General features: G+C 43.8%; 1 protein-coding gene across 6 annotated transcripts in view; it reads right to left on the bottom strand.

Annotated features, from left to right (window-relative positions):
- ITPK1 (inositol-tetrakisphosphate 1-kinase) overlaps positions 1-22044 on the bottom strand; it is a 149894-nt gene that overhangs the window by 72709 nt on the left and 55141 nt on the right. For all 6 annotated transcript variants that reach the window (XM_065063621.1, XM_065063623.1, XM_065063620.1 and 3 more), the window contains exon 3: positions 1416-1541. In XM_065063621.1, the coding sequence (XP_064919693.1) occupies positions 1416-1541 (126 nt within the window). The remainder of the gene's footprint in view (positions 1-1415; positions 1542-22044) is intronic.

Genomic DNA, 22044 nt, shown 5'->3' with positions numbered 1-22044 from the left:
CAAACTTCACCTTGGTGGTCAAATGCATCATCCTCTGTACTTACTATTGTTTCCTCCAGGCCTCACTTCAGTACTTGAGAACAGCATCAGCTTGTGACCTGAAGCTATTAAATACAGTAAGCTGACTAGCTGGAGTTCTTATTCAAAATGTTCCACATCCACCGAAGAGTTCTTGCTCCAGAATACAAGAACAGTGTTTTAAATTAATTGTACTGCTACACACCAGCTGTCGTTCTACAACTGTCTGCACAAGTTCCCTACCAGCACATTCTCCAGGGGACCGGGGAGGTGCCGCAGTGCCACACAGAGCCTCACACAGCCTGGCCTTCAGGAACGCGCACTACAACGTCAGGATTGGGAATGAGGAACCTCATGAATTGTGATCAGCTGTGAGCAACTTAAAACATGTGCTCTTTATCTCTTTGGTCAGCAGTTCTCATCGGCAGGATGGGTATATTGTGAAGGCAAACTAGTTAAGGTCTGAAACAGAGAAAGACTGAGAAAAGAAAGCCCCAAAGTCCATCTCTCCATATGCTTCTCAGGACATTCACAAGCTGCCAGTGCTGTGGGAAGTGGATGCCCGCACTACTTGGTGATGAATAGTCATCTACTATTCAGAGAACTGGTGCCAGAAGATCAGACCCACAAGTAAAACCTTTTCATCTCTTGTATGTAGTTGAGTAATACGCATGTGGGAGGCAGAAAAAGCTTTGTAACTAGAGCAAAGAGCATACTGACTCCATTAAGTAAAATATTTTCTGCATTACTAGTTGTAGGACATTAAGCAGAGCAAAGAACCTCATTTCCCAAGAAAATAAAGTTGTCAAAACTGCAAAATTTGTCTGAGCTGTTTTTCCACCTGACATAAGCATATTCCATAGGAATAAGAATTCTTTGGGAAAACAGTTGTCTGTAACACTATGCCCAGCATATTTCTGACCTTCAATGTAAATGTGGGGAAAAAAATAATATAAAAGGATTCTCAGTACCAGAGGACAGAATCACAGTAACCTTGATGTTACAGAAATCAGCTTTCCAGGATCTCGGAAGACAAAACAGAACTGGGAAAATTAATTTAGTGGCTTCTGTCATGGAGAAACACATGTAAAGGACTCTGCAAACACCCATTCTTCTTTGTGAATAGCACTCATGCTCTTAGAATGACATCAGGACAACATTTGGTAGCACACCAGTTCTCGCTAACCTTACCAATACAACGCAAAACCTATCCAAAGGTGCAAGGCTATTTTTGACTGACAAAACTTGTTTTGCTGGGCTACCAGTAGCAGGGCAGCAGCATACCAGGGAGCTCTTTTCATCAAACCCTACCAACTGCACAGGAAACAGATTGAGTTTGCTGCACCAAGATCATCCTCCTGCTTGAAATGCAGAAAGACTACGAAAGAACCACTTACCTGGAACCTCTGAACCAACTCGAGTGACTGGCTGTCATTCTGGTCTGCTTCAAGGATGACGTCGGTCAGTTTATGTATGATCACATCCAAAGGTCCCTGATCTTCAATGGGTTTGGTGAGGTCAAGCTGAAGAAACCAGAGAGAAACCTTTTATTAACATAGGGAAGATCTGAGGTTCTTGTCCCTGCCACCATCCAAGGTACCACTGCCACACAGGAGGCATTTACTTCACATGCTGCCTTTATTTTGGTATGTTACCCAAATCCATTAGGATTCTTATTTTACTGAATTGCAGAAAACTTTAATCAGACATTTATTTCTCAGCAGTGTAGATCTAATCCTGTGAAAAACCGGTGAGCTCGTTGGCGAGCACCCTTCATCCAAACACCTCCCCATGCTTCCCCACCCTAGGCCAACATTTCCCTCTTCAGGTGTCTTTCCCAGTCCTTATACATGCAAAAGGAATGAGCCAACAAAGATTAGCACCACTATCACAGATTATCACCACTATCACAGGAACGCCTGCCATGCCCTTCGCCCTTCGGGATGATCTTTTGAGGTCCCTTCCAATCCCTAACATTCTGTGATTGCACTAAACAGCACCCAGGACAGTAGTAATACAGGTAACACAAAAGCAAGTGACTCAGGACCTTTGCAAATTCATTTGCTGCAGTGACAGCTACTTAGCAGGTGAGGAGGGATGCAGCTCCCACAGCACTCCCACTAGCAGACCTGGGCAGTGACCTGGGTGGGGGACACAGACTTGGGGTGGGGTGTGCAGAAACTCTGCTCAAGACAGCGTGGGGAGGCACGAAAGCCATGGTGATGTGTCACAGGGTTTGGTCCTCAGTATCAAGACAGGGTTCAAGGAGGAAAGGAACCACCTGTACTTGAAAAAGATTAGAGTTAGGGATCTCTTGAGGAAATCTCAGCGCAAAGACAGCTATGGGACCTGAGGGGATGCACGCAAGGGTACTAAGAGAACGGGCCAATGTCACTGTGAGGGCTCAGAAGCTCAGATTTGTCAGGTCATAAATCAAAACAGTGCAGATTCCAACTAAACCAGGAAAAAATTTCTACCAGGAGTTGCAGCACAGAGTCCCACAGAGGCTGTAGGATCTCCATCTTTTGAGGTTTTTAAGACCCGACTGGACAAAGCCCTACGCAACTTGGTCTGAATTTAATGTTGAATCTGTTTTGATCAAGATGATATATTATGGATTCCCAAGGGCCCTACCAAACTTAATGATCCTACAAAGCTACTTATCAGGTTTGAACATTTGTACAGCACAAGTACCAGATCTGGCTCATGTTCAAGCCAACACACCCGGCTGCCCACAGCTGCCACATTACCAAGCACTGCTCTTCCACCGATGGCGGGACCTACTGCACAAGCGACAATGTAACCGTGTAAACTTCAAACTGGGAACATCTTCGCAATGAGAGACAGATGTGTGCTCACCAAACTGAAGTTAGCATCTGATTACACAGCTACACGCACATTCTCTCCCATTGCTGGTATCCCTGTTACTCAGCTCTGGCAGAGAAGGGCGTGGGGGGTACAGGAGAGAGAGGAGGGCTGGGCACAAGAGGCTGCTGACGCTGTTTTGATAGAAGCCTCGTCTTTACTGTCTCATTTCCTGGAGTTTTGTCCTAATAAAATTTCCCACCCTACAGAAATGGCCTTGCTTTGGATTAAGGAGTGCCTTAAGGAAGATAGCGATAAGACAGGACGGCTGGAGCTTCAAGCCCCAATAAAACTAAACCGGCAGACTAAACCAGTAAGCTGTGGCTGGGTGAGGCAGCCCACAGAAGGTCTGGCTTTGCTGGCACTTAGGTTTTTACTCCCACAAGTAGCGTGGATGAAGGCTAAGGGCAAACATGAGTGTCTGCAAAATCAAGGCAAAACCAAGTGAACTGCAGCTTGGCTAAGGATGTGCAAGGAGATGATCTACTTCTGCAACCAACTTCCAGAAAAATCAGTTAATAACTTTAAAATAAGTCTCAGATAACCACGCTGCTTCTCCTGAGGTCTTTTCATCTGCCTATCACATCTGGAAGGAAACAGCAAAACAAAGGGTCCATTTAACTGGGTCAGAAAGTTCCCAGTTGCCACGGTACAAAAATGTGAATTAATCCATTTTCAGGACTTCCAGTCTGAAAAACACTGAGAAGCTAATAAGTATTTGAGATTGGTTATCCCTCTACATTATTCCTGCCCTTGCAGCTCAATCCGCACAGAAACATTCAGGAAACAAGAAAACAGTCCTCCCTTTCAGCCTTGACCCAAGAACAGAAATAAGCCTTCAAGGCATATTAAGGCATTTTCAGCAGTGTTTTCCAGAAACATAAGACATCTGGGGAAGATAACTTTTTTTCACAACGGTTGTGCCAGCTAAAAGCAACTGGCATATTTTGAGAACGAAACCAAAATGCACCTTCTTCGCACATCAGAAAGTGTTAAAAAGGGACCCTGTAACAGTGCTCTGCTTCACCAGGAAAGCAATGCCAGAAATGACAGCACGCTTAAGGCAGCCCCTCCACTAGGCAGGTCAATGACCACTTCACTTGCCTCAGCAAGGACAGCAGGTACATTTCAACCACACAAACCTTCAAAATTTGATCCAGTATTTTGTGGACTGGAGGACCAAACCGTTTGCAAGAATAAGTTCTCTGTGTTCTGGGCCATGCTGCGGAAAGCAAATATTCCTGGGCTGTGTGGAATTTGGAACAGATCCACCTTCCTTTTATGTACCAAGAAGAAAAAAAACCGAAACATAAAAGTAGAAGAAAAAGAAAGAAAAAAAGATTTGAGGGAGAAAAAAAAAGACGCCTTTTCAAGTTATCAGAGCCGAGCAAAAGTCAGTGAAAGTAGAGTGCAAAATTTCTGATGGCCCTCTGCTGAGACAAACACTGATTCATTGTTTGTCATCAGCTGGAATTTGAGCCCTCCTACTTCCCTTCTCTTTCAGCATCTCTCTCTCCAAACGATCTTTGCATTTGACATGATCAGCCAAAGGTTTGTTTTTGCACAGAACTAACACCATAGCAACAGAAGTGAGAGAAAAGATTTATCAGCACCAGCTTAGAAAAAACAGAGAGATATGGCTATGGTGCCTTTTCATCTGTGAAGCAGGTGATAGCCTACTCTGCTTGCCCTTTTTTATATTAAAAAACCCAACTACCCAGTATTGGTTTCATGACATTGCCGCTTGCCACCAAAACTCAGGTGAATTTCATGGAAGACAGCATCAAAGCTGTACACAGAATGCCAGATACAAGACATAGGCCTTTCCACGTCTTTCAAATCCTTATACAGAAGGAAACAACCACTAGGTAAATGCCATTATCACAGCTGGCTGTAGTTAGCCTGCACACCTTCTAATGGAAAGATGGACTGGGTGTTAAAAAACACTCCGAACTTAGAAACATCGTAGCTTCCCCCATAGGCTTCCCAGAGCGTCCACCAGAGAGCAAGTTACAGGCACACAGAGCTCTGTCTCTGCCCTCCTCTCCCCGTCCTCCATCCTCCAGAAACACACAGCCAGCACATTATCCAAATCATTACGCAGGAGGGCAAAAAAACGTTTATTTCCATTAAGCATAATTTGTTTAAAGTTTTGGAGTTGTTTTTCTCCAGAACGCTGGCAATCCATCTGTATTGCGGGGACAGGGCGAGCTCCTGGCAGAGCGCCACAGCTCTCCGCTGGTCCCAGCCGCGATCCCACACGCATGCAATTCTGGAAGCTGTGCTGCAAAATAAAACCATGTCCAACTGAAAAAAAAACTGGATTTGTTCACTCAGGAGAAGAAAAAAAATGAGAAAAAAAAAAAAAAAAGAGATAGAAATAAAAATTAAAACAAAACAAAAAACAAAAAACACCCTCCCTCCCCCAAAAAAAATAATCAAACCAAAACAAACCAAAAAACCCACACCATAACCAAAACAAAAAAACCACCACCAACCTGCAAATGTTGGATTTAGCAAAAAGAAATACTTCTTCTTGAAATCATAAAAAAGTTTTGTATTTTTCTGTTTGATTGAACTTCCACTCCATGCTGTAATCAACTGTATTTCAGAATCAGGCTGAGCAGGATTTGTGTTTTTTTAAAAGCTCTTCTTCAGAAATAGTTTTGGATTATCATTCACATGAAACGAAGACTTAATACCAACCTGTCCAGTTCTCTGAACTGAAGACAGATCTGTCCATGGCTATATCCCTGAGGAATTCACAACACACCTCTCCATTCATATTTATCCTCTTTTTTCTCTTAAAATAATAATAAATACTCATAAAACTATTGTTTAAGTATTTTGATCCCAGTCTCCAATCGGCTAACAAACTCCACTCACCAGGATGCTGCACTAAGTTCTTGCTATATTTCAGGTTTTATTTGGGGCTCTGCTTAGGAGCAACAGACTAGGAGTGAGTGAGTGTCCCTCCGCAGCAGCCCGCCTTGCTGCAGGTGGACAAAGTTCGTGAAACTTTCAGCCAAGGGAGGTTAATGAAGATAAGGAGAAAATCAGAGATGACAGGTTTGCTCTGAGCCTTTTCACTAGCCAGATACCACCGAATCACCGGACATTATTATCTTGAGTGCTCAAAAGCTTAGTAAAATGCCATAAGAAGGAAGGAATCTGTCCAATTTTCCGGTAGAGACCTGTCAATGCTCTGCTACACGTTTACAGAAGTCACAGTCCAAAAGTCCCTTTGTGGGAATTTAACTATTTTCTTCCCTGTGAACGAGACTCACAGCACCAGTCTGACCTGACCGCTCTGCTCCCTGATTCCTGAGGCTGTAAATGGAATTTTCTACACAAATCTACTGTAGCCTGTTATTCAGGTATTCAGTTAAGATTGCACTGAGCCCAAAACACACAGGCTTTACTTGAATCTTCATTCAGCTTCTTAAACTCCACTGCACACAGACTTTCAGGTTATTTGTCATCATCTTCCCTCTCCTGGGGCTGTTTTCTACGCTCTATATTCATCACATGCATTTATGGCAAAAGGCTTGTAAAACACAGCCTTTGAAATTCTTCCCTTCTTCCCCCATCCCCGTTTGCAGTGTTCACCTTTACTGTGCATCAATGCTGAGCAAGTTATAATGAAAAAAAGCCACGAGCTTTTGGTTGGTAAGCCAGGTCTTCAAGAAGCTGAACCCTGGCAGCTGATGTATTGGTGGATGCTTTTCTCTCCCCAAAAATCTCATAGATGAAGGCCTCTAAAAATACCTTAAGTGCTCTGGAAAGGGAAGGCAAGCAGCAAAAATCAATAGTGGTATGTTCAATGTTTTGCCTTATTGTGAAAAGTAAAAAATGAAATACGTAGGATAGTCTACCTATAGGAGAGAAGGTGCTTGCATTTGAAAGGAAGTGGGGCAGAAATCAGGAAAGCGGTTGTGCGTGTCCATCCATACGTGTGAGACCCACCCACAGAGCCCAACAGCGACAGAACAGGGGCGTACAGAAGTCTGTCTGCTCTTCTGATAAATCACAGGACCAGGTGAGAACAGCATGCCTTTTTTTTCCCAAACTAAATCCCACAGGAGCAGTCCAGTCCTGTCGCTCCACCAGGACAACACTCCCACAACCCCACCCCCCCTCAGGTCTGTGCCAGTACAAAACCGACACGAGTAACTCTGTGCCAAAGCCCACAGAAGGCAACAAACATACATCAACACATGAGGAAAGCCATTGTGTTATCTGGTAGGTGAAAACCAGGTATTTTTCACTGATATGCAGGCTCTCTGTAGCTACTAAAATATTCAGATATTCAAACTAAATAAGTATTAAACATTTAGATATTTAAGAGATCTTCTCCTCATCTCTCTGGCCAAGCAAGACACTTATCTTGGTTGTCATCATTCACAGCTAGTGCAAGCATTTGTCACTTGCTGCTGCTGCTAATCGGGTCAAAAGATACTGGGCAAGAATAGAAACCCCAGCTCTGTCCTGCTGCAAAGTTTAAAGACCATCAAATGCTGTAAAGACAGAGCAAAAAGATCAACAAGAGGCCCTATTTTCTGTCTCCACCCCCTCTTTCCCCAGCATCAAATTAACTTGCATGTCCTGTTGCAGCAGCGGTGACCTGAGAACGGAAATCCGCTGCGGTGAGGAGATGTCCCCCCCTTGGCTCTCCTGCCTCCCCCACACTGACAAGAGGAGAGAGCACCACAGTGCTGGTAACAGCCACCACGTCAGCGGGGAACTCTTCCCCAGGCAGGAAGGAAATACAGCTTGAAAATACCTTTTTGATAGTCTTCTCGGAATCAAGGAAATCGCAGAACCACAGAATGGTTGGGGTTGGAAGAGACCTCAGGAGATCATCTAGTCCAACCCACCTGCTAAAGCAGGTTCACCAGAGCAGATCACACAGGAATGTGTCCAGGCAGGTCTTGAATGTCTCCAGAGGAGACTCCACAACCTCTCTGGGCAGCCTGTTCCAGGTCTTTGTCACCCTCAAAGTAAAGAAGTTTCTCTTCACATTCAGATGGAAACTCCTATGCTTCAGTCTGTGCCCTTTGCCCCTCATCCTATTGCTGAGCACCACTGAAGAATCTGGTCCCATCCTCTTGGCATCCACCCTTCAGACATTTATAAGGACTGGTAAGATCCCCTCTCAGCCTTTTCTTCTCCAGCCTGAACAGACCCAGCTCTTCCAGTCTTTCCTCATAAAAAAGACTTCGTAAAGAGCTTATCTTTCTACTAGTGCAGGATGCTAATTTTACAGGTTCTTTTGTTGCTCTGCCCACCTTAGTTTTAAGAGAACTACCAAAGGAGAAGGAAAGCATGTCCCACGCTGGGACACATCACTCAGAATCTCAGGTGTCAGTGACATTCCAAGCAGCAACATATGCCTAAAGGTGAGGAGCAGCTCAGCATAAGCTATGAAGCCCTGCTGGGTTCTCATTTTCTCAGGTACTCAAACTTTAACACGAGTAGAAGATTCTGGGTTTAACAGATGGCTTCTTTGTGGTTTCTTGTGGTGGTGCTAGAGCAGACTACTTTGCATTCTGTTCGACACAAGCTGCCAGAGAGGATGTGTGAGTACTTTGCACATTTTCCAGAGCCACACGCTGCCACTCCCCTAGAAGCTAGGTATGATCTCCAAAAAGTCCAGGAAGCTCTTGCTTCTAGCTGTGTTCTTGATGCAATGAGGTAAAAGGAATCCCGTAGCTCTTTTTGCACTCCCTGTACTAACGTATACGGCCACCATTTACGGATCACTTCCCCAACTACTACATAAAATGATCAGCCGTTGCTCATTCAAGGCTTGTCCTGCAGTCACGCCATTCCCCAGGACCTCAGTGAGCATCAGCACCCCACAGTCTCCTCTGCACCTTCCAAGAGCAGCACACAGCAGGTCAGCATCGCTGTCACCCCTGCAGTGACACCAACAGTGACTTGTGACTCCTACTCACTGTGCAGGGCAACGTGGGGATAACTTACTGCATCTCGGTTACTCAAACCTCCCCCACTGTCCCCCTCTCCTCCCTCCTCTGACCCGGGCATATAAACATCCACCGAGCATCACTATTCAGTTAGCATCCAGTTTTGTCCCTTCACTCTTTAAAAACAAAACAAGAAATCCCAACTTTGGGCTATAGCTAAAGCTCCTTGCCACAATGATTTTCTTTTCAGCAGAGAATTTTTTCAGCCAAGACTGGAATTTTGTTGCTACTAAACTATAACTTGTATGGCTCAGCTTTAGTCATCTCCTTATCACTTGTATAATACTTTGGCAGTTCCAGAAAGTTCTCTCTAGAACTCGCAAAGATGCAGGAACGGCTGTTTCTCAGCACAATATTAAACTGAGAGCTCATGTCCCGTTAGGACTGGACTGCAGGGAGCAAGCTTTGTAGGCAAGTGGTCAGGTTGTTCAGTCTTGTTCAGGGACAGTCGGAAACGCAATTACCGATTTTCAGCACTGCAGGAGGGATCCTCAGTGTTACTCAAATCCAAAAAAGCCTCTTGCCAAAGGTCTCTCCTGAGGTCACCAACACTCCCGTGGATTAGGAAAGGCAGCAGAACAAATCCAGAGATTAGCAGAGAAGAAAAGTTGAACAGAAAATGTGTGACATGGGAGGATTAGCACCCCAAGGAAGGAAAGCAAGTTACAGAAAAACAACAACTCAAGAGAAAGAGCAGTCGGCATAACCTGCTCCTGAGACTGCCTTATTTTCTGGAACCATCAGAAAGACAGTGTTCAAACACATTAGATTAAAAGGCTATATAGGTAATCCTAGTAGTGGAAGGTATGGAAAAATACAAAATGGTCACAAAAGTTCTAGCTCACTTCTTGAACGTAAAGCTTCAGAATGGCCAGACTGGATCCAAAAATCCTAGGAAGACTTTACAAGGACGACTCTTAATGTTTATTTGAGGGAACTGGGTCAGCTCTAGCCCAGTTATTGAAGTGACAGCTCAATCAATCCTGTACAAGAACAGACATTAAAGGAGGAGTGGAATGGAGAAGCCACCCATGGAGAACACTCCAACTAATCCAGACTACAGAAATAGTGCAGCACTACAGCCAGTACAGCCTGGTAAGCACAGTGAGGGGGCAAGAGGGGTGCACTGCACTTCTCAGAAGCTTTCAGTGCTTAATTATAACTTTATATAAACACTCAAAATATCAAGATCTGACAGTACTGCAAATACTTCTTTTTAATGACTACTGGATGCAGAGAAAGTTAAAACGAAGGGAATGTGGTCTTCTGTAAGTTTCTTTTAGAGCCATGTAAACATGCACTGCCTAACCTCCCTCCCTTTGGCTGTGGGATAAGTAGAAAAGCTGATATACAGGAAATAACCCCCAGAAATCCTGGCTACCACCCTTTATCCTAAGGGCCAAGGAAGCTCAGCTCTGCACTGGCACCACACGGCTCAGGCTCAGCTTAAGAATAATTCTTCCGCAGCACCTGCCAAACATCAAGAGCAGCCCGTGCTCCCGTGTGTGCAGCCGCACTTCCCAAGAGGCTGCCGGAGACTCTGCTGTAATTTTCCCTTCAACAAAGTTTTCATGCTCTTTATTTGCCACATCCTTAAAATAATCAGAATCTCTTCTAAAAAATGAAACAAAATTGAAACTTATTTCTCTTAACAAAAAATCCTCCTTCATACAAACATCTTTTATAGTGTTGCTTATGGACATTGGGTAGCTATTAAAGTTACACAACTGTGAAGGACGGGGGAAGAGGAGGGTGAAGTATTCTGGAATACAACGGGGAAGAAACACAAAAGCTTTAGAAATAAAAAAATTGGTAAGGCTGCTTTTAAACAAAGAGAAGGCCACGCTCAGGCTGATCTATATCACATCCCTATGCTGCACGTGCAGAAATTAGAAGAGAGACTGTGAAGAGATAGAAGAGATTGTGGCATTCCCTTCCATCCTGTTCCAGCAAGTGTTATTTACGGGAGAATGAAGTTGCCTTTCAATTACAAAGCATTACTTCAGCTTGAAACCACTGCTCCAAGTGAGACAAAATGATGAAACTGTTCCAAGGATGAATGTAAAGGCATTTGAAATGGCCTGAAATGAACATGACCACAAAGATAAAATAGCCTATGATTTCTCAAACTGAGGAAGAAGGGTGAAGATCATGACCACCACGGGTGCTGCTCTCAGGTGCTGCACTGCTATAAGGTATTGGAGAAGGGAGCAGAAAGTGAAGCCAGGAGAAGGCGGCAGGGACACAGACAAGGCTCCAACACGAGGAAGAGGAGCACAGCGGGTCCAACTCGTTGCTTTAGCAAGCACCCTTGCACAGAGAAGGTGGTCACAATACCTAATGGCTCAGCAACTGCAAGGTATCTTTGCTATTTACTTTGCTATTTACTTTGCTATTTACTTTGCCAGACATAGTAGAACTATGTCTGGCAAAGTCCTTGCAAGTGCTCCACGGCCCAACCACACATCAGACATCTTCTCCCACCCAGGTGAACTGTCTCCAACACTGCACCTGCAAACACAGGTGGAGAACCACTGGCACAGGCAGAACATTTTAGGTGAAATTCCCTTTAAATGAGAGTGATAAAAAGTCTTGCTTTTGCTGCGTTGAGGAGGTCTGACAATCCCGCAGTACTATTTGGATATAGCCAGATATTAATGGGAATGAAAACAAGAGGAATTATATCCCAGGAGAGCGCTAGGACTGAGGTTGTAGTTCAGCTATTCTGAACCAGGAAAACTAACAAAACATTTAGTAATACAAAGAATACTACATCAAGCTGGGTTAGTTTAAATTACAGGATAAAATGGTGTACAGCTCAAACATTTTTTAGTGTTCTCAGAATGACAAATTGATAAATTAAAGGAAATAATTAGTAAAGACTGCTGAGCTGTGAAAAACTCAAGGATTTGAACATAAAGAACACTTGGCATTTCTTGCAGGCATGCCAAAGAATGAAACATATTTTGGGAATACATAAAAACCAAGAAAAAACTAGGATCTCTGTGCAGCAAGTGAAGGTTCAATATTAAAGATAATATAAGAATGGCCCCAAGCACAGATATTTGGCCCAAATTTTCAGCAAGAATAAAGATGCTGACTATGGGAGCAAGGTAAACAAAGATGGGTACAGATATAGCACAGTGGGTGCTAGCAGTCAAAGCCAGAATTCATGGAGCTATATTCACTTCATCTTTTAAAGAGTTGATAATGATACTGTATTTTCAGGCTTCTCCTTGCAGTCAGTGAGAAATGAAAAATTACCTTGATGTTCTAATTACATCTAGCCTGCTTCATGTATTTCTGCATTCATATTCTAGGAAATGAGGAACTGCACCTGAAATACGCCTGATCAGAGGGAGCGTAGTGGAGTGGCACAGATGGCTCTGAAGAGTTCAGTGTGCTGAGGTGAGGCGATCCTGCCTCTCTCCCATAACTGGATACTTAAAAAAGCAAACAAAAAACCCTGATAGAAAACAAAATCCAGTTAACCAAAACATGGCACAGAAAATCACAGGGTGGTGACACAAGGGTTCTGAATAACCGTATTCATTATGGAGTGCTTCCCAAGGACCAAAAAACAGCAACTACATTAGGGAAAGGGTAGGAAGGGGGGAAATGATGGCCACTGACTGTACTACACAAGCATTTCAGCACATCTGAAGATACTGAGAAGTAATCAGATGTACAGCAGTAAGTAAAAAAATGTAGTAAAACATGACATGGATCTCTAAAATATGGATCAAAACCATCTAAGTGGCTGTCTTTGTCTTTCTAAGACAAAGAAAATGCAGAAAAGCTATTTTCTCAGACTTCAGGAAGACATACAGTCAGGTAAACTGGGAAAGACCAGAAGAAGAACAGGAAGGTGAATGAAGAGCTAAAGAAAAGAGAGGATGATAGTGGCTTGCATGCTGAAAGCAGCAGGGGCAAACAAGTGCTGGAACAGGCTGCCCGGGGAAGTGGTGGAGTCACCATCTCTGGACATGTTTAGAAGATGTGTGGATGTGGCGCTTAGGGACATGGCTTAGTGGCGGACATGACAGTGTTATGATAACGGTTGGACTCAATGATCTCAAAGGTCTTTTCTAACCAAAATGATTCCATGATTCTAAAGCAAGGAGGGTGTGCTATTGGCATTCCTCAGGCACTAATCTTGCAACATCAACCATTTTATTTAGTATCTTCATTAGTGATCTTAGCACAGTAAAGATTACTGGTAGGACTTTAAAATTACACGGAAGTATAACTGACACCACCACCCAGACAGAAGTATCATGCAGAAGGGAAAATGAGAAATATGACAACATAACTAAATACAAAATGCAAGGCTACATGTTGCTGGATTCACGATGCAAAAAGAAAAAAATCTGTCTTATGCTCAAAGATGTGTGTTAGTACAGTAGTTGAAGTATGACTGTGACAAAGATAAACTCAGTTTCACCAGGATCAGGGTATTTTGGGTAAGGTTTGTAAGAGTCCAGCTAGTATAGAAGGCATTACTGAGATCCCTCATGGAACAGCTGCACCTAGTTTAGCGTATCTGTATCTGGAAACATAAACTCAAAATGAAAATAAATGCTCAATAATTCAGCCAAACTTTATACATTCTTGTCCTTATATCCCATGGTCATGGGTCCTTAAATCTATGAATAGGCACACTTGGGCTAACGCAGATTCTGAGAGTGCTACCCACTTTCTAGCAATAAAAAGCTTACCATAATAATACATACTGTTGCTGCACTTGCGTACTGCTTTACATCATGCTACAAATGTACATTCCAGGGTGTGCAGTACAAAGAGAAGTGTGCTATCCAGGAACACATATGGTCCAGGATCAAGCAGAAAAATCTCAGGTTTCAAATTATTCAATCTCCCATTTCACTTCCATCATAAACAGAGCACTAAGTGAGCAGCACACAGGCAAGATTAAAAAAAGCCTATCGGAAACATCACTCAGGAAGAAGCGAGCAAAGCAGCACTTCGTCATGGAGCTGCAAATCAAGTCTGGCACACTCCCTAATCCTGGGCTCTCTCCTTGCCTCCCCTGACTGATGAGTCCTCCTCACCAGATGGAGCAGGAGGCTGTAGCCGCTGCCTGGAAGGCACCTGGGCCTCGCCGGACTTCTGCAAGGGTCCTGCATCTCGCTAAGATGGCTACACTGACTTAAAAGAATAATTAGCGACATCCAATTAGGTCAGAACTTCATTTTAATTGGTTAATAACAGTTTCAGGTGCTATCTCCCAGGCTTACCATCTGACTGTTGGGGCTTCAAAAAGACATTATCCGCCCACCGCTATTAATTTTCTTTTCCCTTTCACTGTTTGAAAGGCTCAAGTGAACAGGAAAATAACTTCCTATTCAGGGAAGATGGTGAATGCAGCGGTAATTAAGTGAGCCAGAAAAAGAACAGCTAAAATTGCAGTTCTTATTCCTCACTCAACTCTGTTTACAGGAATCTCAAGTGTTACTGTCACAGCAACAGGTAAAAACACCCTCAGCAAAGGGAGTCTATAAATTGTTGGCATGCTTTCTACAGACACCAAACCCATCTTTTGTATTCATACTAATTTTATCAGGCGAAGATGGGAAGAGGATATAATTAAAATATAAGAACAGAGCTAGAGTGTGAAAAGCTTGTCTGTGTAGCTTACAACCTCATGACAGAAAACCAGATAAACTCCTTGAAGGTCTCATGTGATAACCTGGTTTTCAAAGCATGTTTGCATGCACCCTCTCCCTGAGCTCTGATACCAAGGCACTTGTCTTGATTGTCTCTCAGCTGTCTGTCAAAATGCCCTAACAATGTCCCACCTCCCTCCACTGCTTCTCATTTATCAGCACAGATTATGTTTAATTTACTCTCACTTTCTTTCCTTCTCCACTCCTTTGCACCGGGGCAGCTCCAAATTCCTTCCCAATTTCACCTCGGCATCTCTCCTGAGCTGCTTCACCCAGGCAAGACCCATCCAGCCAACAGAGAAGGCTGAGTCCAGCTCCTGTTCCCCTGCTCTACCAGACAGTCCCAGCAGCCTCTCATGTGACACTTTGTTCTTTCTTCCCTCCTTTCTGCTTGTCATTGTAATTGAACCTCAAACTCGTAATCCTAGTTTCTGCTTTTTCACCTCTGGCTCTTCTCTTAATCTCTGCTCTTGCTCCTGTCCCAGTTGGCCTTCTGAACTCTCCCTTTATGTCAGTCTCTGTGACCAGTATAATAAGCCACCAGGCCCACTGTTTAATAAACATCATCAGTTCTCTCAAGCTCTCCCCTCTTGTAATCCAGACCTGCCAGATGCCTTGTATCCCTCACCACGTCTCCCTCCTTTTGGATGAGAGGGAAGCCCTCCCCTGTTCACCTTCAAAATTCTTGAACTTATTCTCTCCCACCTCTCATCCACCCACAATGCCAACTTCCACTGCCTGCTTCAAAAATCCAACCACTGCCTTTACATTTTCTTCTATCCTGCTGCTTCCATTTCAGAGAAGACTGCCATAAACATTCACAATGCTTTGTCATTGCTAGACTTCAAATCCCTTCCTCCAACTCCTGCTCTGCTGGAGGGATATGAAGTCACTTCTAAAACAGCTAAGCCCTCCCCCCCACACATTCTCCTGCCTTTTCTCCAAAGGGCTGCTGGACTCCATGGACCAGCTTGAGCACACACAGGTACAGAGAAACAAGGGTATTGGTCCAACAACACACCGAAATTAATGTGGCTACACATTCCAGGTGGTCAGCAAGGACACACTAAACTAGGAAGGGCAGAATAACATTCACAGAGACAGAGAGGAGTCTCAGCTGAAGTTAGAGCCTTGGCCAGTAAGAAAGTTGTTCATAACAAAACTGTAACATAAACACATTTTGTATATATATTTTTTTTACATATATACATTCCTACTCCCCAACAGCCCCTGCTGGAGACGATATGCATTTTCTTGTTCTCCTTCCCTTCTGAACTAGTTATTAATAACTTTCATTTAGGATATGGCACAGAAGAAACCTCTACATGTTGTCACTCTAAGTCATCTTCTGAAACTGAGAACTTAGGTTGATCTTCTATGCATTTCCCCATAGTCTATTCTTGCCACTACACTATTTAAATGCCTACATTTTGGGGAGGAAAGGGACCTTGAAACCATTATGATGCGGTTAACTTACATCACTTCACAACTAGAAGTACTCTCTGACACTTAGAGCCCTTTGAGCTAGGACATGAACACTAACTCTGTTGTCCCACACTTGGGAGCCAAGCACCTCACCATCAGCAATCACCTCCAAGTTGTCTGAGCAGGAAAAACTGAAACCACGTATTGTTGCTGGCACAGCTTCTACACCCAGTTTTCACACACAACAGAAAGACACTGTTTGATGACAAAACCCTTTCCACCTGCTTCCTGGCTGTTCGGTCTTTTGGGTGCAAGTACACTTAAAACTTTCAGGACAAATCTCAATTTCCAAATGAAAAACCCTTTCCTTATTGAAAGGAAAAGATGTGAACAAATTATCCATTTTAATTTGTGGCAACAGTAACATAAGAATCAGCTTCATAAAACTAGAGGGAAAATTCTATTTAATGAGGATTTTAATGGACCACGCTGAAAAAAACAGCAGAATTTGCCACCTTTGCATGCCCTGACTTACTATACCTGCTCAATCCACTAGCACAGAAAAACTGACTTAAAAACCTCAAGTGACTGTTCCTGCAGACAAAGTTCACCCTGCGCAGTGATGTGAGCACAGCCGCGTTCGGCCAGGGACTCCCACCAGACACAGCTGATGCAGAGCTCTCCAATCCCCGATTCTCACCTTACCGGAGAGATTAAAAAGAGGGTTTCTGAGTGTGACTTCCCTTTCCACTGCTTCGCATCCCTTTGCAAGTCCCCTTTCTTTCTGTCTACCCCTCCCCGGCAGCTGAGGATCACTGCTGACCTGGCATCTCGCTCCTGTTGGCTCAGTTCATGCGGCCGCGGCTCCCAGCCGGCAGCCCGCGGGACCATCCGTCGCCGCTGTTTACAGGCAGGAAGGACTGAGGTGTGTGACCCTGCTGGCCCCTATTAAAGATAATGTTATCGCAGCTCCAATTGTTCCTGTCTACATCTGCTGGTGGGAGAAAATAATCGGCTTGTCTGAGCTGGAACAGGGGATGTTGGAGAACTATGAATCAGAAAGCTGCTTGTGTCAGGAAACTTTGGCCCTATGTTGATTTAATAAGGGATTTTTTTCCATAGCTATGTTAATAAACAGCAATTTACCATTATTTCTCCCTACTCACATGGAAGCAAGAGGCAGGGTGTGGCGAGGCGGTGTGGGGAAAGGCAGAGACCTACATGCAAAACCAGAGGTAAACCTCCCTGGTGCCTCACACCACAACTGCAGCCATACACAGTGTCCGGCACATGCAAGACCTACTCTACAGTGAAAATACAACTGCTAGCAAACAGGAAGCGCTGCAGGATCTACACGCATGTCCTAAAGTGCTGAACTCTAAGCCAAGTCCTCAGAAAAGCACACAGACTGAAAAACAATGGAGGCATCCTCCATATCATCCCCCTACTGACCTACAGCAGGATCTGCTGCAGGGCCAGTTCAGCCCTGATTGCAGGTGCTGGGAGTGCCCTTTGGTACCGACCTTCAAGCGTTTTTATTCTACACAGCAGCCTTTCAGAGGAAAGATACTAGGACTACAACTGGTCAGGCTGCAATGTTTTTAAATGAAACACAATAAGGCATCATACTCACCTTGAGAAGGCCTTTTCCCTGGCCCATTACTACCAGCATTACCTTCATTAGTTTTAGCAGACTGGCTTCCTTTAAGCTGCAGTGCCTGCTGTGCTCTCACATCTGCAAGTTCACCATCCAGGAGGTCATTTAAGCCCTTTCAAGCTATTTTTCCCCTACCGCGCATTTTTATCATTAGCCTATTTTACTTGGTGTTTGAATACTGGATCAGGACATCAGAGAGATGCTTAAGAAGCTACAGCAGCTGTGAGCCTTACAAGAGCAGAGTTGACACTTACGCTCTTTTATTATGCCTCAAGTCTTTGAGATTCTCAGGTCCCGCAACCACCAGTCAAACTCACAGATCCTGTTGGTTGTTATAGTGGTGTGTTTAGCACAACTTGTTTACTCCACTTTTGCAATTAGCCAGGAGCAGTCTGTTACTACCTCCCAACTACATGGCAATAGTGTGTGCTAACTCACCCTCCTGCAGTTGATTAGAAGTGCAAAAACACCTCTCAACACCAGTGATTTGCTAACTGTAATACCCAAGTATTGTACGCAATATCCCGTTTCACTTATTGACAGCTTTGTTGTTTTCTCCTATTAGAAACAGGCCATGGGACTAGATGACTCCGAAGTGCAACTATTTGTAGTGAAAGTTCTCGAGGGGAGGAAGAGAAGCCTATCCTGCAGGCCCCACACTTTGACCAGCTCCCCAGGGATGCTGAAGGCTTTGGAGCTGCTTCCCTGTGGCAAAGCTCCTCATCGTTAAGTGCAACTACCAAATATTCCTTCTTCAGCGAGACAGTGGGAAGACAGTGAGAAGACGAGAACATTCAGAACAGACAGACTGTTCAGGACAGTGACTGGTTGTAGTGGGTTTGGCAGGGACAGTGTTAATTTTCTTCACAGCAGCCTGTACAGCATTGTGTGTTAAACTGGTGACAAAACCAGTGCTAACAACACATGGGTGTCACAGTTCCTGCTGTACAGCGCCCAGGCCCTCCCTGCCTCGGCAGCCAGCGGCCTTGGGGGGCAGAGGGCCGGAGGGGACACGGCAGGGACAGCTGAGCCCATCTGAGCCAGCGAGAAACTGGCTGGGGGCTTTACTGCTGGCAGGGTGAACCCACCGCAACAGTCTACAAAGCATCTTCCAAATTTAAGCTCAAGCTGCTGCTTAACACAGATTGAAAATCATGTTACAGAGCTAAAATTAGAAGCAAAAAAAATATGTTTTAAAACATCTGGCTGGCATAGGCCAAATATTTCTATCATTCAGGTAAATGTCAAAGCTCTTTTTGAAAGTCCTCTTCCCACCTCTACACAGCCATAAGCAGACATCCTTCTAGGGTGGAAAGACATGGAGACAGAAAACTTTTAACTAGTTTTAGCATATTTATGGCAATGTGAAACTTTCAGTTGTGCTATTTAAAAGAAGGAAAGTCATTTCACTGTCGATGGATCTTGAGTTGACATTCCATTTTTTCCCTGTTCCATTTCTTTCAGTTACTTCAGCTGTTCAAAGCTTTTCACATCCTTCAAGAAATATTTAAAATACACTGACCAAATATGCCCTTTCCAACATTGGCACAGAAACAACTTCCCTAATCATGGCTAAGAAGATGACCAAGAGACATTCCCAATTTCCTAAGTAAATGAGTGGACTATCTGCTAATCACACAGGCTCCTCAAGGACGGGGGTTACACAAGGGTGTTTGGGGACACCCGACCCCCAGCAATGACGGAAACAGTGCTGCAAACTTAGCTGCTACTCGGAGCAGGAACAGAAGGACCACGGCTGAAGCCCTTTTTGCATCATCAAAGAAGCGAGTGTTGCAGACAGGAGTTAAGGGTGGAGAGAAAAAACAGAGAAGTCATTTGATTTTGATGAGAGTGTGTTTGCTCTGAAACAAATATTGAAAGGAATATATAGAATTATTGTTGAGCGGCTTATTCACATTCTCCTAAGTGAAATCTGAGTGCAACGATTTACTGAAAATCAGTAAAATCTCTCTTCTGAACCAGAGAGTTTAACTAAAATCTCAGAAAATTGTATGAAAGGTTAGACAGTCTCCTCATAGTTATTATAAAACCTCAAACATAAAGAAGGAAAAATAGTCCAAAGCGTATCATCCTCAGGTTACTAAAAAGCTCATCAGGCTGAGCCGTCTCTTTTTAACAAGTCTAGGTCTCCTAACAAAAAAAAAAAAAAACAGAAGGGAGAGAGGGGAGATGGAGAAGGAAAGGCTCAAAATAAACCAGTGTTGTTCAAACTCTGCTACACCCTAAAAACACAACAATGCTGACCAAAGGGAGACACAGAAGAGCTGGCACGGCTCCAGAACACAATAAGCATTTGTCTTCTTTGCCAGAGGCAAGCAGCAGCTGGGGATGCCACTTGGGGGGATAAAATAGCACCACGCTACAGCTGGAGCATTAGTCCCAGGAGCAGTGCAATACGTAAGAATAAAAGATGACAAGTTAGATGAATGCCCTTTGAGAAACTTTTCAGAAAGGACTAACTGTTCTTTAGCAGAAGAAGGAAAATTAAGGGCACAAAACACTGCCAACAGTTTTGCCAAATCCAGTTGAGAGTGAAAATGAATTGACATGCAAAAGGTTTTATCTGAATTGGTCTGAAATCCTGCGAGGACACCCCGGTGGGTAAATCCTGAAACAAGGGAGATGCCCAAATGGTAGTTTATGGAAAAAGAGTATTTTCCTAAGAATGAATGGGAACCCTTGGGAACGCTCCCCAGAATTCGCAGGATGATTATACACACTGCAATGGGAACCTTCTGAATGGCAGAAAATGTCTTGAGCATTTCATAACATAGCAGGGAGAAGAAGCTAAAAGCAAACAAGTTGTTGGTATTTGTTTATTAATAATACCCAACTTAATGCTGTAATACTACCTGTAAACCTGCTCCACAGCAAAATCAACCTTTTGGGGAAAGTTGTAAGACTGGAATCAAAATACAAAAACGTTCACAGTGCTACGTGCTCTGTAACGTAACGAACATCATTGGGTTTCCTACCTGACTTCACTCCCCATGTGGCTGCTTCAATACGAATATACTAAGTGAAAGCAGAAGTGTAGGTGCCTCAGAAACATACCCTTGTGGTAATACAATCAAACATGCAAAAAGGACCAGACCAGCAACACAGGAAGTTTTTCTGTTGCGGCGTGTGGGACCTAAACTCAGAGAGTCTTCTCAAGTGCAAACGGGAGGGAAGGGATAAAAAGAACAAACTTCTCTTGCATGACATCAAGCTTTACATAAAGTAAATTACAGCCCTTTCTAAAACACCATTAACTCAATATACGATATCCTTGCTAATAACATGGAATGGAAACAATGTATTTTCTGCACCTTTCAAGGCTGCCAGGAAAAAGAGTGCTACAAGGAAGGAACGTGGTGACCAGCAACAAAAGAAACAGGCAAAAGGGCTCGATTTCCAACCAAGTAAGCTAAACTTAGCAAAGATATCCAAGGCAACATCAGGATTCAGGTCTCAGGTCACAGCTAAATTTACTTCGGTACCTAAATTTCCTAGGTAGGTAGTTTGAAACTCCTAGGTTACAACCAAGCAAACAAGTTACCATAAGATAAAATCTGTGGATTTACAGCTCATCAACAACACCGAGCCCAGGTAGCCATGGAGCAGCCCTACTTTCAGCCTACTTTCAAGGTCAACAGGCAGTATGGTAAAAGAGCATCAGCATCTGAAAAGTGCTTTGCTCTAGAAGAGAGATGGTGCTTAAGATGAACAGCACACAAAACAGGTGGAATGAGAAGAAGGAAATGTATGGCCTGATATGTTTCAAATGTATGGGCTGATAAGTCTGCAAGATGTGAAATTAAGACCAAGAAAAATTACCTCCTGCATTTGAAAACAACTGACTTAATCCACTGTGGAGAGACGGCAGACATTTGCCATGTCCTTAAGTGAGGCAAGCTTGCAGGGGTTGGTGTTCTGGAATACTAATATAGTGCTTACTACAGACATGTGTCACTCAAGCTTTAACTAGAGCTTTCCAAATAGATGTGCTCTGAGGTTTAACAAGCCCTTACACAGCTCAGTTCTGTGGCATTCACCGTGCAGCGGAGAGCAGCACATCTGATTGCACTAATAACACAAAATGACCTATCGTAGTTACAGTTCAGCCTGCTAACTATGCTGTAGCAATACAACAGGGCTAAGTAACCGCTGGTTTGTTAGCTGTGACTTACAGCTATTTACAAAGAGACACACTAATGCAAATGTATTTTTTCAGTGCTATGTGCTGTAATGTCCTGTGTGGTTCCAAGAACTTCCTTGTATCTACTACCAACAACCAGGATATTTAAAAGTCCAGTTCGTTTCACAAAAGGGCAAGAGTGTCTCCCTTCACGCAGAAACTTTAAAAAGCGACTGTTTTTAACATCTGGCAAGTTCATAGTCTGTA

Source organism: Columba livia, chromosome 5 (assembly GCF_036013475.1).
Source record: "Columba livia isolate bColLiv1 breed racing homer chromosome 5, bColLiv1.pat.W.v2, whole genome shotgun sequence".
NCBI classification, from domain to species: Eukaryota; Metazoa; Chordata; class Aves; order Columbiformes; family Columbidae; genus Columba; species Columba livia.
This window is presented reverse-complemented; position numbering and strand designations above follow the sequence as displayed.